Here is an 18,322-nt window from a genome sequence, read left to right on the forward strand (position 1 = left end):
ACGGCCATGTGCACCTATACCATCATGCGACATATATGAAACCGACGTGCATGGCCGCCGGGGGGGGGTACTCAAATTATTTTAAAATCAAAGTAATAGCAATTTTATAGATCTGCAATATTCCTATCCATGCTCTCGTGATAATGACTTAAAATCATGGTGAGTTGCAATGGGGAGGGGTCGATGAGGGATACTGAAAAGGACCAAAATGAGATTGCAGGCCGGTAGAAATAAGAGGGGCAAATATTAATAGGTTAGTTTTATTGGAGGAGAGCTTGACCATAACAGAAGGGAAGGAATAATATGAGACGGTTGAAATTTAGATTGGGAGAGCTGATCTTTGAGATATAAAATGTCACAAACACAAAAACAAAAAAAAAAGAGAGAACAGGGAGATAGGAGGAAAAGAGAAGCTCTTGCAATAAAATATATCAAACAGGCACTTGTCTGGGGCGAAAGTGAGTGATGATAACTTATGCCCCCCCCCCCCTCCCTCCACTCCCTAGTCAATCTTGGTAGCAGAGACACCGAGAAGATGATTGATGAAAAAGGGGCTAATGGGACCCGCAGAAAAAAAATCAGTAATCTTGAACAGGACAGCTTGAAAACTTATAGTAGGATCCTCATATTGTATAGAATTATAATTATGATAAAAGGTAAAATTCCACGATAAACAACAGGAATTAATATTAGAAAATAAGGTTATTTGAAAGAGAGTGGGAAAAGGACCCCCCCCCCCTTCTCCCGATCCGCTTGAGACACCTGAACCCGGCTCCCGGCCCTTCCTCTTCTTCTGTATATACCATCTCTTTAAGTTCGTGAGGCGGCCGTGGAATTTACAAAAAATACAGTTGTTCTATATTTTCTGTTTAACATACAGTGAGATACTGATGACATTGGGCAAACTTAACATGATATTTTCCAAAATCTTGGCAATTTCTATCATGATTCTTGACCTATAAGATTGACGTTTTGTAATTCATGCAGGAAAGAAATAATTCTCGAAAATGAAATCATTAATATGTGTCAGGTATATTCCGAGCATTTTTCGATATCGGTATTTCACAGATTGAGTATCAAAATGAAGCACTATATAACTCTACAGTGGTCACTGCAAGGGGACAAGGTACGTGGAATATACCACCCGACACCAGTATGGGACTAGATAATCCCGCGCGACACACCAGGGGATCAGCCATGTCTGCGCGCGCTAAAAATTATCGTTCTGCGGCTCGCGTGCTAAGAATGAACTTGATTTTTCTCTTCATTACAAAACTCATCCTGAAAAATGTTATCTAACATGGATTACTACACTCCTAAAATATATTGTAATGTATCATTTACACAACATTATGAGATGATAACCCTCCTTCTGGCAAACAGTTGGTATAGTAGTTCGAATCTAACAATTTTCTTTTAGAAATATAACAAAAATTAACCTGATTTTGAAGGCCTGCCATTTCCTCATAAAGCCGAGAAACAGTAATCTATCAACGTTATCAGTTCGGAAAAATTATACTTAATGTGATAAGATGTGTTTTAAAGCAATGAAAAATTATGAAAATATTTAAATTAAGGATTTTAAAATGCTATACAAAATTTACACTATATTCTCATAAATTTTGGCACTTTGTATCACTCATTAAAATTGCTGATAATTCGTGATATAACCGTCACTTGCTGGTAAATTCGGTATGAGTTTGTACACCGATAGTCAATGTAAATGATAAACATTCATAGCCTTACTAAATTTTAACGATTCTATTGGTTTTTAGGATTTTAATATCGCAGACATTATGGAGAGTGATCAGAACGATGCTTACATGCGTTGCTAACGGGGTTGCTAGGCGCGAAAATCCGATTTAGCTCCGCCCACTTTTTACACTGAGTTGGAGGGATTCACGTACGTGTACAGTAGGCTACTTTTGTACATGTAAAAAAAATATTTCTGAAACTCATTGTTTGGCCCTGTTAGCATTTCTTTTGAGTATACTATACTGTAGGTCTGGAACAATGCCATTGAGTAGAATAATTCAAATATTTGATTATGATGGTTTAAAAGCCCAAATCATTCTCTATGTATAATCTTGTGACTTTTCTGTACAAAACATTAATTTCAATCATGAGGTGTGACTCACCGTGTGAGAGTCATTTCCTCTTTATAAGAGAATATATTTTGGAGACTATTGGAGAATATTACAGTACACCTGTAAGTAAACCCATGCTCAAAGTCTCCACAAACAATTTTTTTCTACAATGAATAATACTCATCCTCGAAAAACATTTGTTTAAATTTTAAACTAGACATTTCAAATCGATGGACATGCCTTCAGGGGTAATGCACAAGTGAGAATTAATAATCTCAAATGTGGTAGACGTAGACCATGTTCAATTATCTCTAATGATGCTGGATTTGTGACTTATATAGCCCCGAGGAGAGCTGCTTTCATCGAAGTCCGTTCCCCTCGGGGCCTCATGAGACTACAAATTGTATGCCTACGTGAAGAAAACAACATATCTCCATCAAGAATTGGAATATTAAAGGCAATAATGGCAAGTTTGATCTGCTAAAGAAAGCAATTGAATTCAAATTGCTAGAATCCACCATCCACAGCACTCTCGACTATTCTAGAATCTGGATGCTTGGATCAAGGATTAAACATCAATACAGAATAACTTTACATCTGTTTCAGAAATTAACACCAGGGGGGTGTTTCACAAAAATTTAAGTATGACTTAAGTCGACATAAATTCCGACACGTACATGTCTACATGATATGCAACGCGCGAAGTTATTGATAGATTCGCAGTAGTGCGCTTCCTCATGGCACGATCTGACCAATGCGGTCAAGCCTTCCATACCGTACACTACTCGGCATTTAAATGTGACTCTAAGTCATACTTGAATCCTTGTGAAACACCCCCCAGTTCTCAAATTTGTGCCAACACTACAGGAAGAAATTATACAACATACAAAAACACTTGAATTGATAAACCTATAAAAAGTGGCGTCTACATGTACCATACAAATACAGGCGGCAGTTGCAGGAACAGGCATTCGAGTGCTATGCCACTTTCCTTGGGAGGGATAATTTCAAAGCCATACAACACAATTAGACTATAAAAAGGGAAAGAAAATATATAGTTTGACCAAAGGGGATCCAACTGTATGGCCCTACATGCAGAAATTATCGTGTGTATAGTTGTGTTGACCAAATACAAATGGAGACTAAAGTTATCAAGCATACGTATGAATGCTACTCTATAAAGACTTTCATTAATAATTATTACAGAAAATCTGAAAGACTCTATAGATACATAAAACTTATTCCAGATCAGATTGTCATAAAATTCCTGTCTGAAAAAAACAACAACTTCAACCCATGTAAGCAATATTTCCATTCAATATTATCATTATCATACTATCAATAGGGCCTATACGAGTCATCTCAAGTATACAAACTACACAACAATGGCAATGGTTTCTTCTACCTGTACAGTAGTCAACAACATATGATTTTCAACAAAGTACTCACTATAGGCCTGCATAATACAGTACTAGCAATGTGCCCAAAACAAAAACATTCACCAGGAAATAATCTTTAGAGTTTGGTGTAAAAGTTGCCCCAAAGTAGCGGTTATTTTTTATTTTGTTTTGTGTACCTACCTGTGACATACTGGTTATTCACTCAACTTGATATACAGCAATACAGTAGGCCTATACCACCAGCAAAAATCAGTTCATGTTACTGGACTACACTTACATCCGGAAAGGGCAATCAAATGACTGTTGATATTTGAAAGGTGCCTAGCTGTAGCCAGCCTCCCAAAAGAAAATTAACCTGATTCTGACTGCAAAATGTTTACAACCACTCCACCTCCCAAGGGATAAAGAGCCGCTGGTGATCAGCCGGGAGACACGGTTTAATTACGGGGAATCCAATCGCAGGAAGGAAATGAAACTGCATATAAACTCCTGTCGCAATCAATATACCACGGGAAAATAAAAACAACGTCAAGTCTCTCCTCGATCTCTATTTGTCAATATAATCACTTTAGCAGTTAGCACATCACTGTATGAAGCCTACAACATTAACGGCGAGAGAACTTCCTGCGCAAAAATCAGCCTGTTGATTAATCACGGCTTATGTCCAAAATAAAAATCACCTCCCATATCCTACACACTCCCACCTCAACCAACGGGCAGAATGAAAAATCACAACTGTTGACCACGTCTGTCTCCCTCGATCCCCACTAGATCAGGTTGTCAAGTGTCAAGTGCAGTTAAGAGAGGCACAACATCTGGAAGAGTTTGATGTCACCACAGCATGGCCAGTCTCAGGTTCCTGATCAAGTGTTTGAAGTTTTAGTCAGTCACTCATGTTCTCCCAGCCAATATGTTGCAAGAAAAACACAGACAGACCCGTTTGTCTTGTTTCAGTTTATCAGTTATCACTATCCGGAGTACACTGTTGTTAATGCTGCTGCTTTTCACCCAGCTTTTAGAGAGATGTGGGGGAGTCCGTGGGAATCACATTCAAACAGTCAGCATTGTAATACCTTGTTCCCTTTTATGGCATCAGACAATAGCAACACCCCTTTTCCAATGGTGAGTAACAGGAGGACAAATAGATAGGACTTCGCTTGAGCAAACCCTCATTAGCATAACGGCTTATCAAGTTATATCTTTAGACTAGACCTTTGTACCCAATCATCAGTCTCTACCATCAAGGGGAGATTATGTTTCTGATTGTGTCCTCAAAAGTATGACAAAATAAATGACTGGACTTTGAATGGATAATCCTTCCGCATGGACACTCATACAGAAACAGGATGTTATCTTGTCTTAGCCAAGGAATATGATAAGACTTAAAGTAAAATATAAGAAGTGGAGGGGAGAATAATGAAAATGTGAGTTCCAGATGGTCCACAGGTCATAGCACCACCTGATTTGCAAACATTTACCCAGTTCACATCCAAAAGATCGATCTAAACCGCACCCAGTTCATATGGGGATTACATAAAAATCAAATTTTATGTACATGTTCTTTTGTGCTGTAAACAGTGAATCAATACACACTCTTGGTCTATAACTATGTTCTTTATTTTTTCTCTTCAAATAATCTTCTTTAAACATTTAATAACACACTCACGTACACCAAAATGTTATCTCAAATAATCAATTTGATTTGGCAGCTCATCTGGTAGTTCCTGCTAATCAAATCTGTCTTTCAGACCTATTTTTTTTTGCTGAAAAATCTGCATCCCTCAGCAATTTCATGTCCCATATTCACAGAAGTGAATTATCAAACAACCGATGGGCTACCACGCCTACCATGGATTAATTTGCGCTTCACAGAAGTTCATCCATCGGTCAAATTACATCAACCAATGTCAAATGATGCAACCAAATGCGTTCTGACATGCTACTATCTAATATCCCATGAATTGCAAATTTAAAGGCCTGCACGAAGGGATTAATTTTATCCCATGATGTCGAGTGACACAACATCACACAAGTCACAATTCAACCAGAAGCTAGACCTGACTTCATGGCGCATTTGGGCAATAAGTTCATACCCTATGACGTACGGTGTAGTACAGGCGGCCTACACAAGATACTTCAATGCAGCAATATGATGATATTGCCAACGATATTGTTCTATAATGCCAACCACAACATAACATACATACCTCCTGTATTCTGATAAACCAAGTCCTTCTATACCTGATAGAAAACTGTCAATCTATTCTTCCTAACGAAAAATTGCTACACTGCTAGGCCATTGAAGTCTGCTTCATTTTTCTGATTCCGGAGACCAGAAAGCCTTTACGTGTCGAGGGGAAAGTGCGGAGAGATCGAGGCCCTCACGTCATCACGTACGACCGTCGGATCAAACTGACTGTCCCCAACCAGGCATCTATAACCTCAGATGGTAACTTGATGTCGGAGGGGGGACCATGGGAAATTCTCCCATTCGTTCCATCGATTGTATCATACAACTATGTTCATATGGAATCATAATCATACGTCAAATAATTGCATTCTTCTGGGATGGCACAAACAGATGAGGAATGAGTATCCTAAGTTGTGTTCATACGGGTAAAGTCTTTAATATGGTCCACCATCCGTTGGCCGCTGGGTTTGAATGTATAACAAACTTAAAGTTAAAAGTAACAGATTGCCATGTGAACCTTGCCAATAATGACATGCCAAAATATTATATTATATTGAAACATACAATTCTCTTTTTTTTTTAATTACTCAACTCTTTTGTAGGGTAAGCCCCCGCCCCCTCAAAAAAAGAATGCATAACTTCTTGCATGGACTTCAGCATTTATAAATAGAATTCAATTTGACTTTTCAAAATGCAAATACACAGAATTCATTTGAAAGAATAGTAGTTTTAATGAATTTACAAAGAGTACAATAGACAGTGATGCCCAATGGCTGCTCAGTGGCACCGTTATAGAATAGTCTGCAGGCGTAGATCCTGATTGGAACTTTGATCAACAAGTGTGCCTTTACGCAAAGACTAGCACATACAAAACTTGCTGTTCCAATACAGGACTGAACAAGAGGGCCTTCAGTACACAAGGCATGAGTAGGCTGCACATTCAGACCCTTAACAGCAGACTAGTTTACCCTTCTATTGAGATTTGACCTGGCAAAAGATATTAAAATATATTTTATTGACCTTTCTAGCTCATAATTTTTACAAAATTTTGGAGATCAATGTGTGATGACAGTAATATAGGAGCGCCTAGAGCACCTACATGTAGCAAGGTGAATGCACTAAACAAATCCTATATTATTTATTCAACTGTTTGATAAAACAGACTTTGTTAGACAAAACATCCTTTCACAAAATGCTCCCCTGGGAAGCATTTCATGAGAGTTATGTTTCTGGAATATTATAAAAAAAAATAATAATAAAAAAACTTTGCTTTCACACAGGCAAAAAATACTTGTATTTTCTTATGGGGAAGAACTCATGGTCAGAAAATACTTGGAGAGCACTTGATGAAAAGTTTTAGCATTGACAGCTGATGTAAAAGTGAAAATTCTAGCATCTGAATGGCTGAGAGCAAATAAGTAAGCAAAAATCAATGATAAAACTTTCATGATATGTTCCCCTTGTATTTTTTCATGATCTGGTAAAAAAGTGTGAAGGAACCCACACTAAAAAAAACCTTAATAGGACAAAGGCACCTATTATTGCCTGGATTGGTGTGATATCATTGCTCATCCTGCGTAATTCAAGTATTTTACTTGGTTCTCCTGTGAATAGCCCTCAAGGAAATCAACCCAAAAGGCGAATCCTTTCTCGTATACTTGACATTTTCACGCTCTTCCCCGATTACGTCTTTGGTGACGTCCTGGGATACTGTTCCATCTTCACCCGACTACGTTGCAAAGCTCCCAGCAGAGTTTCATCGAGAACAAAATATTTCATAGAAACTGTTTTTTTATTCTCTAAAAATAGCGCAGGAAGACGTTGTTTACCTACTGGCATCAAACTGTATCAGGGCCTATCATACAATGAATTAAAAAAAAACACTATCACCTGCTATACATCTTGAGCAAGAAACACTTTGTCATTTCACATTTTGTTAATAGGGATATATTCTGAAGAAAAAATATTGTATGCTGTAATATTGAATATATGATACTGATTCAACATGCTGTCATTTTAAATGAGCACAAGTTGCACAACACACAAAGTTCCCCCCCCCTTCTACTTTTTTTTTGGAGGGGGGCATTATAGCAGTTACAGATTTAGACAATATTCTGTAAAGAATTTTGAAAATAGTTTTCTGGTTCTGCTTTCTATAAGAGATATAAATAAATATTAATAATACATGACAGAATTTGTATATATACAAATTCTGTAATGTATTATTTATCTTACATACATGTATAGCGCACGCATCCACCTTGCTAGGTGCTGAAGGTGCTCCTATATTACCCCAAGTATACATGTATAAGGGATCATCACAGTTGTATTCTAAATTTTCTATTTTGTTAAAGTACATTTACCTGTGATTCTAACTTCTCTGAGCAAGATACCATTGCATACACCAAAAAGCTGGTGACGAGCCAAGCACTAAGAACCTTCCAGAGTATCCGCAATACTGCAAAACACACCTTCTGCAGTGCCTCCAGGACAACCAAAGGTTGGAGAACTCCAGGGAAATATTGCAAGCACAACAGCAAAGAAACTGGCACCAGGACAACAGAGGTCTTTGACAAACCAAACATAATCACTACACCAATAGTTCTTCAAGTCCAAGAGTACTATTTGAGATCAATGTGGCTCTTGATAGCTCTACAAGTGGCTCCAGATGTAAATGTCCCATTAAATCATGTCAAATACAAAACATATTTTTTATGTATGTGGGAAGGTTTCATAAAAAAAGCTTGTGCTTATGCTCATGGAGCTTTGAATTGTTTATCAATCAGCACACACAATTTCATGAACAATGAAGATATTCCGACACTTCTTGGCCATGTTGTCCATTCTTACAGCCATCCAAGAATGCCCCTACAATGTCATGATCAATTAGGTTCTCCTATCAAAGTTCCAACTATAAGAACTGCAGAAAGATATCATTTCTGCAAATGATGAATCAAGGTACAATGATTCTATGATCACAACTTGCGCGTAAATGACATCCAGCATAGACAATGGACATCATATTCAATTTTCAGTTTGTCCTTTTCTGTTTTATGTCTCCAGCCAGTGTAAACTTTGGTCACACTTTATCAACATTTCGCAAACAAATCTTAAATCAGGTGGGACAAAGTCAATAGTCCCAATCACCCCAGAGCCAATTGTCCATAATTACAAACCATTTTATTTGGTTTGATTTGACTATCCTCCAGTAAAACAAATTCCGTCAAGTTTCAAACATCTGCAGAATCATTCAAAATATTTGACTTTATATCCTTTCAAGTGTAAGCCTGAGGACATAATGACTATTTAAGAGTTATATCCCAATTTAAGAAGTCGAACTACTCCTCTTCCAAACTTGTTTAATAAAGTCATAAATTCTCGAACAAATAAAGATTAAAAAGCATGCCTGTAGCCGATCCAGACCAAGAGCTAATACAGTCATAAAATGTAAATTCAGTCAGTCAAGCTCAGAACTCGTTTACCAAGCTCCAGACAATTTGCACGTTAAGTATGAGAAGTTCTGAGCTCCAAATGAAATAAAAATATCCTAGTCATTCCAATATGCAAATACCAACCCATCACATTTCGTCAGGTAAACAGGTCGAAGCTATCGAATTGCGATTATCACAATCACTGATAATCTTTGACATTTTCACAGATAGAGAGCTGCGGTCTTATAGAGGCGAATGGTACCAAAAGTACTTCATCTGTTGCACTTACAATGTATGGCTGGATCTATATGCCATGACTTTTAGTTTGTCATATCCCTGAAAGTTCCTTTGAACCTAAACTTTGAAGAAAAAAAAGCCTAAGAAATTGCTTCATAGACTTGAAAGACACCTCAGATTTATTTTTTTTAAATTTTTTTCTTCAATATTAATCATGACAACAATGTTAATCAAATATGCAAACACTAAAAAAGTATATTGATGTTAACTTTTTATGTAAGACATAATTCTGATGGGGGTTGGTATGACTCGGCCAGGGATCAAACCCACGACCTCCCTTTCATGAGGCAGGCACTCTACCACTGAGCCACCAATTGACTGCTAAACTTACCCCATTGCTTTTGGCATCATCGTCATCCACCGTGAACTGTTTGGTGTCCTCTGGCAGCGTGTGGGAGGATGGAAGCTCTTGGTTAGGTGGTGCACCTCCTGAATCAAATGCAAATCAAATTCACAATTATGGTAGCATCTATTTCTGTAATGCGAGCGTCACTTATGGAAGGTAAGACCTGTAGGGGTCATGGGGGCTACTGGACCACTCACGAAACATATATTCTTTCAAATTGAATTAGAGCAACTTGCATGATGACAACGTATATCAGTGGCATCAAGGTTTACTTTTAAGATATTTTATTAAGGTTACATGTACAGTATATCAAAAGGGTCAAGTTAAAATAATGTTTGAACATTTAAGAGCAACTTGCATGATGATAATGTGTAACAGTTACATCAAGGTTTACTTTTAAAATATTTTATTATCAAAGTTAAAAACATGTTCATGGCCTAAAAAGCCTAAAGTTCTACAAAAATCAAGCAAACAAATAGAGTGCACATATTTAGGTAACTATTCTAAGCAACAATTTATATTTATCATTCATCAATTCTATAGAGCATTATTTCCTTTAATCTAGTGAAATTTGCACTTGGACAGAACACAGTGCCATGTGTCGATTGCATTATTTTCTCCAGTATCGCTATCACTTTATATATAACATTTACAGCCATTTTTATTCAGAATATTTCCAATCATCATCACAATCATATTATATCATCAATCCCTCATTACATTTATTACAGTAACCAACTGTATAAAATTATCAGTTCCATTATATGGGAAATTCTACACTGATTGTTAAAAATCACCTTGCTTTCATTTACAATATTCCTGAGGAAGAATTTATGCACCTAAACTTGTGATGAATATTTTTATTTTGCTTTTTTGAAACATAAAAAGTGACGTAGTCGTAAAGTATTCATCAAAAGTTTGTGAGTGTTCCTTTAAAGGACACAAATGAAAATTTCCTTATTGATGCAAATACAATGAGCAAACTCCTCTTGGCCCTTTGGCAAAAAAGGTGTTTAACACCATTGAAAATAGTTGACAAATGTTCTCAATAGGGGCACAAGCACTGTTTGTCCAACTTTCGAAAACGTCCCAAGAGGAAATTTGTCAAATTTCCCCCAAATCTGTCACTTTCAGAATTGATACAAAATGACAAAAGCAATGCAAAGTTGCCTAAAGGCTACTTTCACACAACTACATCATGTTCATGTTGAGTTAAATATATACCAAGAGAAAAATCAAACAAGTTCATCAAAAACTTTTCCAAAATCAGGTGCAGATCTTTATGGGATAAGAAACTGACATCAAGAGTACGTATTTCAAGGTCTTTTATTTAGTTTCATAGGTACACATACCATGGTAGATTGATGGTACAGTGCATATTATACAAATGAAGCTGATGATGTCACTCATTTTCCTTTCATGTTTCATTTCAATATTTTAATTCAAAGAGGTGGTAAAGAAGCTGCCCCCCCCCCCCATAGTTAGTCCTTATCACCAAAGAGCCAATTTGTCCATAACACAATCCATTTTCTGTTCTTCAGGAAAAATTTGAAATTTTGAAAAAGTTGAAATTGCTGAATGTATGCCTACTGGATGGCCATGATCATTAGCATTTAAACGGTCTATTTCTTGCAATTTTCTTTTACTGACATTGCTATTGTTTAAAGCATTTAACCACTCATGCATGACTGTTCACATGAAAATGTCATGTCATACCAAGGAGATATCACCTCTAACCTCCTTGGTCATACTGGAAGAGGAATATTGTCTGGTCATGTTGACACACATTAATTTGTCTTTAATCAAAAATCTATATGGAATATTTTAACTTTTTTAAGTGTCCAAGAACTTTTTTTGCTGAGTGTATGTTAACGTCATATCCTCTGAAGTCTAAACCTGAAGAGATAATGGCCCCTATTCTGAAGTCGGGTTTAATTCAAAGTCTAGTTGTGGTTTAACTATGGAAAGCCACTTGTTACATACATTAAATCTCTAACAGAAGAGGTTCAGTGCATCAACTCATTTGACTCCCAAAACAGTATTAACTGCCTGGGAAGAATGAGTATGACAAATGTCTTCACCATTAAAGAATAGACAAGAGCACAGTAAACATGAGAAGCATTCACTGGAAACAAAATGTTGAAACGTTTGGCATCCCATGATTTTAGCACAGAGTTAGACCTTGGTCTCAGTTAAACCCAACTTCAAAATTCCTTTATTCAATTTCAAGAAATCAAACTGCTCATCTTGATGGGACTGAGCAGGAGGTGGGGAAAATTTCTCAAAAGTCAAGCCAAAAAAATTTGACCTTTTCTCATGAAAATCTCTTTTTACGACAAATTTTCACATACTATCTGGATAGGGTTTAATTATAATTTCCCCTTTCCTTTTTTCTCAGTTATGAAACCTTTTGGGGAGAACACTTTTGCCCTCTAGAGATCACAATCACATCATTTGTAATCAGGGATTTTCTATAAAACTGTGAAACATATCTCTGTCCTACACTGGCTCTATGACAGGATGAACAGCTCCAAATATTGAGAAATAACATGAACATGCCCCCCCCCCGAAAACCCTCACTTGATTAATTATCTCCAGTATTGAATCTGCCCCCCCCCCCCCTCCATACCTGCCTAGTAGATTTTATCAGTTATATGACCCACCAAATTTTTTGATATAAACTGAAAGTGGGAAACTATATATTCTATATACTACTTCTTTCTCAGACAGTCTCTATTCTCTCTCTATGTTTTCTCTGGGTCTACCCAAGGTCTTATATTTCACTGAAATAACTCACCTTTTTTGCTGAGTATAATAGACTGGATACCTTGGCAGAATGCAGTGAAGTCTATGAGACCTGTAGTCTCTGGATCCAAGGCCGCTAGTAGATCTTGCTCAAGTTTCTAAAATGACAAGAGAGAGGACGTATATTCATCATGAAACTGATCACGGAAAGAGAAAAGAAGCAAGATTTTCTATTTTCATAAAAGATTAAGTTTTCTACATACATATCATTCTCCTTCCCGTCTACGCTAATACTTCAACCTTTTCTATGAAAATTGTTCAAAAGCTCATATTTCACATTATGGACATTTGTAATGCAATGTTATCCATCATGAGAAGGTGCTAATAATAGCGCAGGGTAAAAGAAAAGAAGAAAACAAATTAAAACCTTAATCTTATTCTTTGATTTTTTTGTTTCGACACAAGCCTATTTGTTCCAAAGATTTCATTTCCCTTTAACTTCCACCAGGTTTATACTACCTACATTGTAGGCCTACATACATGCATAACCAGTATATTGTCCATAATTGATGGTAAACTGAAACTCTATTTCAGAACCTTACAAACACAGAAAAGTGATAGTGATACTGAATATATAAAGAAAATAACCGCAGACACCAATAGGACAGTTCTTAGTTCCTTTCTGCACATGATAAAAAGATTCTACGCATGATCAGAAGAAGGTCATTTGTACTAAAGTGACATGGTGCTTTAAAATCTAATGAGATAAGCACCAACTTTGATGTCTTGATTATTCATATATTCTTTTGAATTGTCGTTTTCATTTACATCCACAAAAAACAATGCTTCCACGAACAACTGGTATTTCACAGTTTGTCAAGTACATTGTGCAACATGCTATTAAGATATGCAATCAAAGTAGGAATGCAACAAACACCTTCATTAAGTGTTCATTGGTGTGCTATTCTAGTCACCTGATCTATTCAATTTCTTCATCCTGCTATGTAAGGCAAGCTTACGTAATATCTTGCTTTGAAATCTGCCTATCATGATGAAAGAAATGAAAGGTCATTTGACCAAAATTGCCCATGAAGTAACTACGAACTGGTCTATTTTCAAAGTGTTGATACAACCCTGTCATATTTCTTTGTGCTGTTCTTTCCAATAACTCTCAATATTTGAGCACTGCAAGCATCCATTTTGATGTCAAAGTATCACATTCCTATTGTACTGCGAATTATTTTTGCACTTGCATTTTCATACCACATCCCACACACATTATTATTATTATACCACCACGAGAAAGTCAATAATCAAAAGCACATCGAGTGGGAGAGAGAACAAATGGCTGGAAAAATACTATTGTTTGCATAATGAGTAATTTCCCTGTGTTAAATATGTATGCATGAAAACCCAATTGCATGCTGTATATTATCATGAGCCAGCATTTACTATGCAGTAGTACACATCTACACATATGTTGTATATCAATGATCCTTGTATTGTTTGGATGTAACTAATCAATAATTTGGAGCGCTGCGTTGAATATCCATACACTCTATCCTCTCTGTATAATAACCAGTAAATGTGTAAAGATTCTCATTACAAACTAAGCTGCAGTGCAAACATATGCATATGAGGGCTTGAACTGGGGAAATGTGTAAATTCAATAAAATAAACACTTGTAAATGCTTTATTAATGAAACTTAAGAAATTGTAACTCAAACAACGTTTTAGAAATACAAGTGAACTAAACACATTCTTCAAAAAATATATTAAAATACACTGTAGTCTATACATGGCAAATAAGAGTATTGTTAGCACTATTAAAAAGGTATACCAATTCCATAGCCTCTCTACACAGTGCATAAAGTCAACTTCGATTTTTTTTAAAAAAACCTTCTGAAAATAAGTGAAAAATGTATACCACAATTGTCTTTCATTAGCATCCAATATGTCCCAAACTAATCTGACTGTAGCACGCAAAAGATTATGTTTTAATTTTCGGGGGCTACTTTTACAACTTACTGCATTTATAATAATCTGCAATATTGCAATAGCTTGAACATTGCAATGAATGGGAGTTTGTTGTTCTTGTTTCCAGAGCTCTTTTGAGCAATGATTTTGAGGGCTAAACGACCCCAGCCCCCCCCCCCCCCCCCATGCAATTTTTTTCCCCTGGACTGCAAGCTTCTATATGAAGCCTAAATCTGATTCTGAGGTTACCCAATCTACAAAGAGTAAAATAAACAAAAGTTGACAGCAGTATTTCCTTTTAAACGGAGTACTACCTTCCTGAACAAAACCAAATTATAGTTCAAAATACCGTACAATCTATATCATCACTATAGACTTAGCATTCCATGGTACCAATCACCAATATCTGTGTCTCTCACTTTTATACCAATGTTACATTTTAAACTTTCTTTTCTAGTACTTTGTTTCATTGCAATGTCTGCTATTGTTATAATCTAGAATTCAAAAGAAAATCCTTGTACTTGTACTAGTAATTCACTGTACACAAAAAAATAATACACATACCACCAATATCCTGAATATCCCTCTTACTTTATTAAAGTTTATTTATATTTCCTTACACTATTTCATGATCTAATAATAATCTACATGTAGAATGATCGGATATGATTATTAAAAAACAGTCTTTTACTGAATTTAATGAAATAAGACAAATTCATTGAAATTTCATTTGTACAAAAAACTACTTAAAAATATTCCTGTTGAATGTTAAAAACTTAAATTGTTAAACTTGCAAGTCTACCATTTCATATTTTAGATTTCTTGCTACTTCATCAGCAAACATGAGGAGGCTTATATGCTAGAAATGAGGTCTATTTAAGAAGTAGACATTTGAAAATATGATATTCTCCCCCACCCATTCTTTCTGCAATTTTAAAAGTAAAAAACAGCAGTATAGCATCAGGGAAGTTACTTGGTAGCATATTGATATAAAGATCCCTTGTGGAACATGCCTTCTCATTGAATAGAGAATTACACTTTTACTGTAAATATCCTTAAAAGTGTTCCACTTCACTGACTGTTTCATGCCTTCTTAGGCTTCCTTTTTCTTCTCTTTATTTGTTGAGCACGTGGGTAAACAACAATAAAACGTTCCCCTGAACTGGCTTTTTATCGTCCTTGTTTGAAAGATGCTTTAAATGAGTCTTTCAAACCAATCATTTGACATGTATTCCTACTGTACTTCTGTTTGAAATTTGCAATCAAAACTTGTTTTTCCTATTAGGTACCTGTTATAGGCAGAGTAGGGTAGGCTAATCTTGTGGACTGCTTTCGACATGCTGGTCAATATATTAAAAGCTTACTTTTAATACTGGTCAGCTCAGGTATATTGGTATTCAAAGGGAAGCCCAGACCTATCATTCAGATCTTCCAGTTTGCTTATTTGTGTTGGCCTATTAACTATACCAGTTGCTAAAATTTGGAACATACACTGCTTCATGCAGCTTTTAGCACTAATCAGACATACCAATCAAAAGGAATCTCACAGCTCTTTTTTTTTAAGTTTTTATTGAAATAAATCATATCACAATAATTACAAATGATTAGCATGATGAAAGTGCATAAAATCATAAAACACTACAATAAAAAAGAGGCAGATATAAGATTATAATTATCTAAAAGTTTTCAAGAGGGAAGCGCCGAGATAGAAACAAAACGGAAGGAATCTCACAGCTCCCTAACTTAGTAGGCCTATAATAGAGTAAAGATAACTTTTTAAAAATCAATCTATAGACTCCTTTAATAATTCATACCCGAGTCTTCTGGTAATTCTGTTGTTCATTAGATCTTTCCCAGTCGGTTTTCTTACCCCTTCTCTTTTTCTCCCCCCCCCCCCCTTTTTTTTTTTACAAATACACTCATCACAGGGCATGCACCATCTCTGTATTTCAAACAAAAGGAGATCTACTGAGGTAAAATGTTTTTTATCTTTAATTTCCTTACTTTATTTATGGAGACATGTACACTGTAACTCATAAACACCTGTCAGGCCTATGAACTTATGAGCCAAGATAAAATGTGTCAGTCTGCGCTACACAGAGGTTAAAGGGATTGTTTAACTTTGTGAGCAGCTGATTTAAAAAATTCTCAAACCAAGATGAAACATGTGTACAAGTGCATGTATTAGAACTAATAAACCCTGAAAACAACCATTATTGAGAATGAAAAGCTAAAACTACAAGGCGAATCCCGATTTTGTAAATAGGCGTCTTATAGACACCTAAATAGTACACATAAGTGTATGGGATGAAATTAAGATGGTGTTTCCGGTCACTTTATATTTCAATTTTTGAAGCACTAAATAATTATTTTCGAATGCAATTTTTTCTGGGCTTCATTTTTGTAACATATCACAGACACAGGTGACAAGCGTGACCTTCTAGCTCAGATTTTTTAAAAGTCAAACCAATGTTAACCAATCACTTTAAATATCCAGTATTGTATAAGGGCCCAATATTAAATTAGGCCCTATATTCACTGTCATTTCATCATCATGAGTTTTATAAAATTCACAATAAATTGCTTGATTTGACAAGGCACAGGTATTTGTATTTTTTATATGATTTAAATGAGAATCTGTTGTTTGTTCAAGACGAAGAGGAGTCCAGACTGTTACCCCCCCCCCCCCCCCACCACTCATTAGCACTCCACAGCAGTTTCCACTTGTATTGTCATGATTGTTGTTCTTTACTTTACCTTCTTCTTTGACTTTGGACAGATAATCAATCAGTTAATTCCATAAATAATAATATTTTGTACTTATCTAAATAACATAACTTACATGTACAATTGTAATTAATTCATAAACTATGAAGAAGGATTTCTGATCAGAAATGGACAAGAACAGGACTAAGCTATGAATCTACCTGATCACTTCCACTGCCAAAATGTTCTCTTGCCAGCTCAATGAAGTGTTTCGTCTCGATGAAGCCGCTTCTTCCAACATCCAGTGCTTCGAAAACGGGTTTCAATTGCGAATTAATATCCAATTCCGATTCCATATCTTCTAACTGCCAATGGAGTAAATTCCAATCTCGGCCGTCCTTCTCTCAAAATCTTGGCTTCTCAAAAGATTTACATCCATATCTGTCTCCACGATTATCTAACTGTCTGCATCTTTCGAGTCTCCATTGGTTTTTTCATTCATTCTCGACACGCACGTCATCACACGAGAACTGCATCTGTTTTATTTTGATCGCATCATTTTCCGTTATGGATTGTTGTGGTGGCACCAAGCAGCCAGTATGAAAAGTTCCGTATCGCAAGCGCTGAGTAGTCTTTTAAACGAGACCTTTTAAAAAGAATTTAGATAATCTTCACTTTTCATTCTTTTTTATATACATAATTATCATAAATATACAAGATGTGTCTTATAAAAAAATGTTTTTATTTCTCAATTAAACAAATTTATGGTATTTACGGCCCTAATGCCTTCATGGATTACTTGAATTTCAGAAAATGTTAATTAAGTCATTAAACGGTCTGTAAGAGGAATCTATAAACCCGTTCCGCTGTTTTACCTCGTTATTATTTTGCATCAAAGAAAACAAAAATCAATGATATAAAAACGTCATCATTACCCAAATTTTCAAAATAAAATTTATCAGAAAGGGGAACTGGCTGTTTTTAAAATCCCTTTCCCTATTCTACGCGTTTCATAAAATCGGTCAGATTTTGACCAGATTGACAGTTTAAAGACGATTTATTATTCTTAATCCGGATTGTAAGGATGAAGACATAATCAGGAAGTTATAGATTAAGTTTTTCACCTTTGATCTTCACCTAAA

General features: G+C 35.9%; 1 protein-coding gene across 7 annotated transcripts in view; it reads right to left on the bottom strand.

Moving 5' to 3' along the window:
- LOC121422304 (rab11 family-interacting protein 3-like) overlaps window positions 1–17,761 on the bottom strand; it is a 56,365-nt gene extending 38,604 nt beyond the window's left edge. For 3 of the 7 annotated variants that reach the window (XM_041617249.1, XM_041617248.1, XM_041617247.1), the window contains exons 1-3: window positions 17,402–17,761; window positions 12,550–12,655; window positions 9,738–9,835 (exon numbers count right to left, since the gene is read on the bottom strand). In XM_041617249.1, coding sequence (XP_041473183.1) covers window positions 9,738–9,835; window positions 12,550–12,655; window positions 17,402–17,536 — 339 coding nt within the window. In that variant the 5' untranslated portion in view covers window positions 17,537–17,761. Of the gene's footprint in view, window positions 1–3,667; window positions 4,622–8,041; window positions 9,129–9,737; window positions 9,836–12,549; window positions 12,656–17,401 lie in introns of those variants that run through there. The other 4 variants (XM_041617250.1, XM_041617252.1, XM_041617253.1 and 1 more) reach the window with 4 other exon arrangements.
- Window positions 17,762–18,322: the final 561 nt, after the last annotated feature.

Source organism: Lytechinus variegatus, chromosome 10 (assembly GCF_018143015.1).
Source record: "Lytechinus variegatus isolate NC3 chromosome 10, Lvar_3.0, whole genome shotgun sequence".
Taxonomy (NCBI): domain Eukaryota; kingdom Metazoa; phylum Echinodermata; class Echinoidea; order Temnopleuroida; family Toxopneustidae; genus Lytechinus; species Lytechinus variegatus.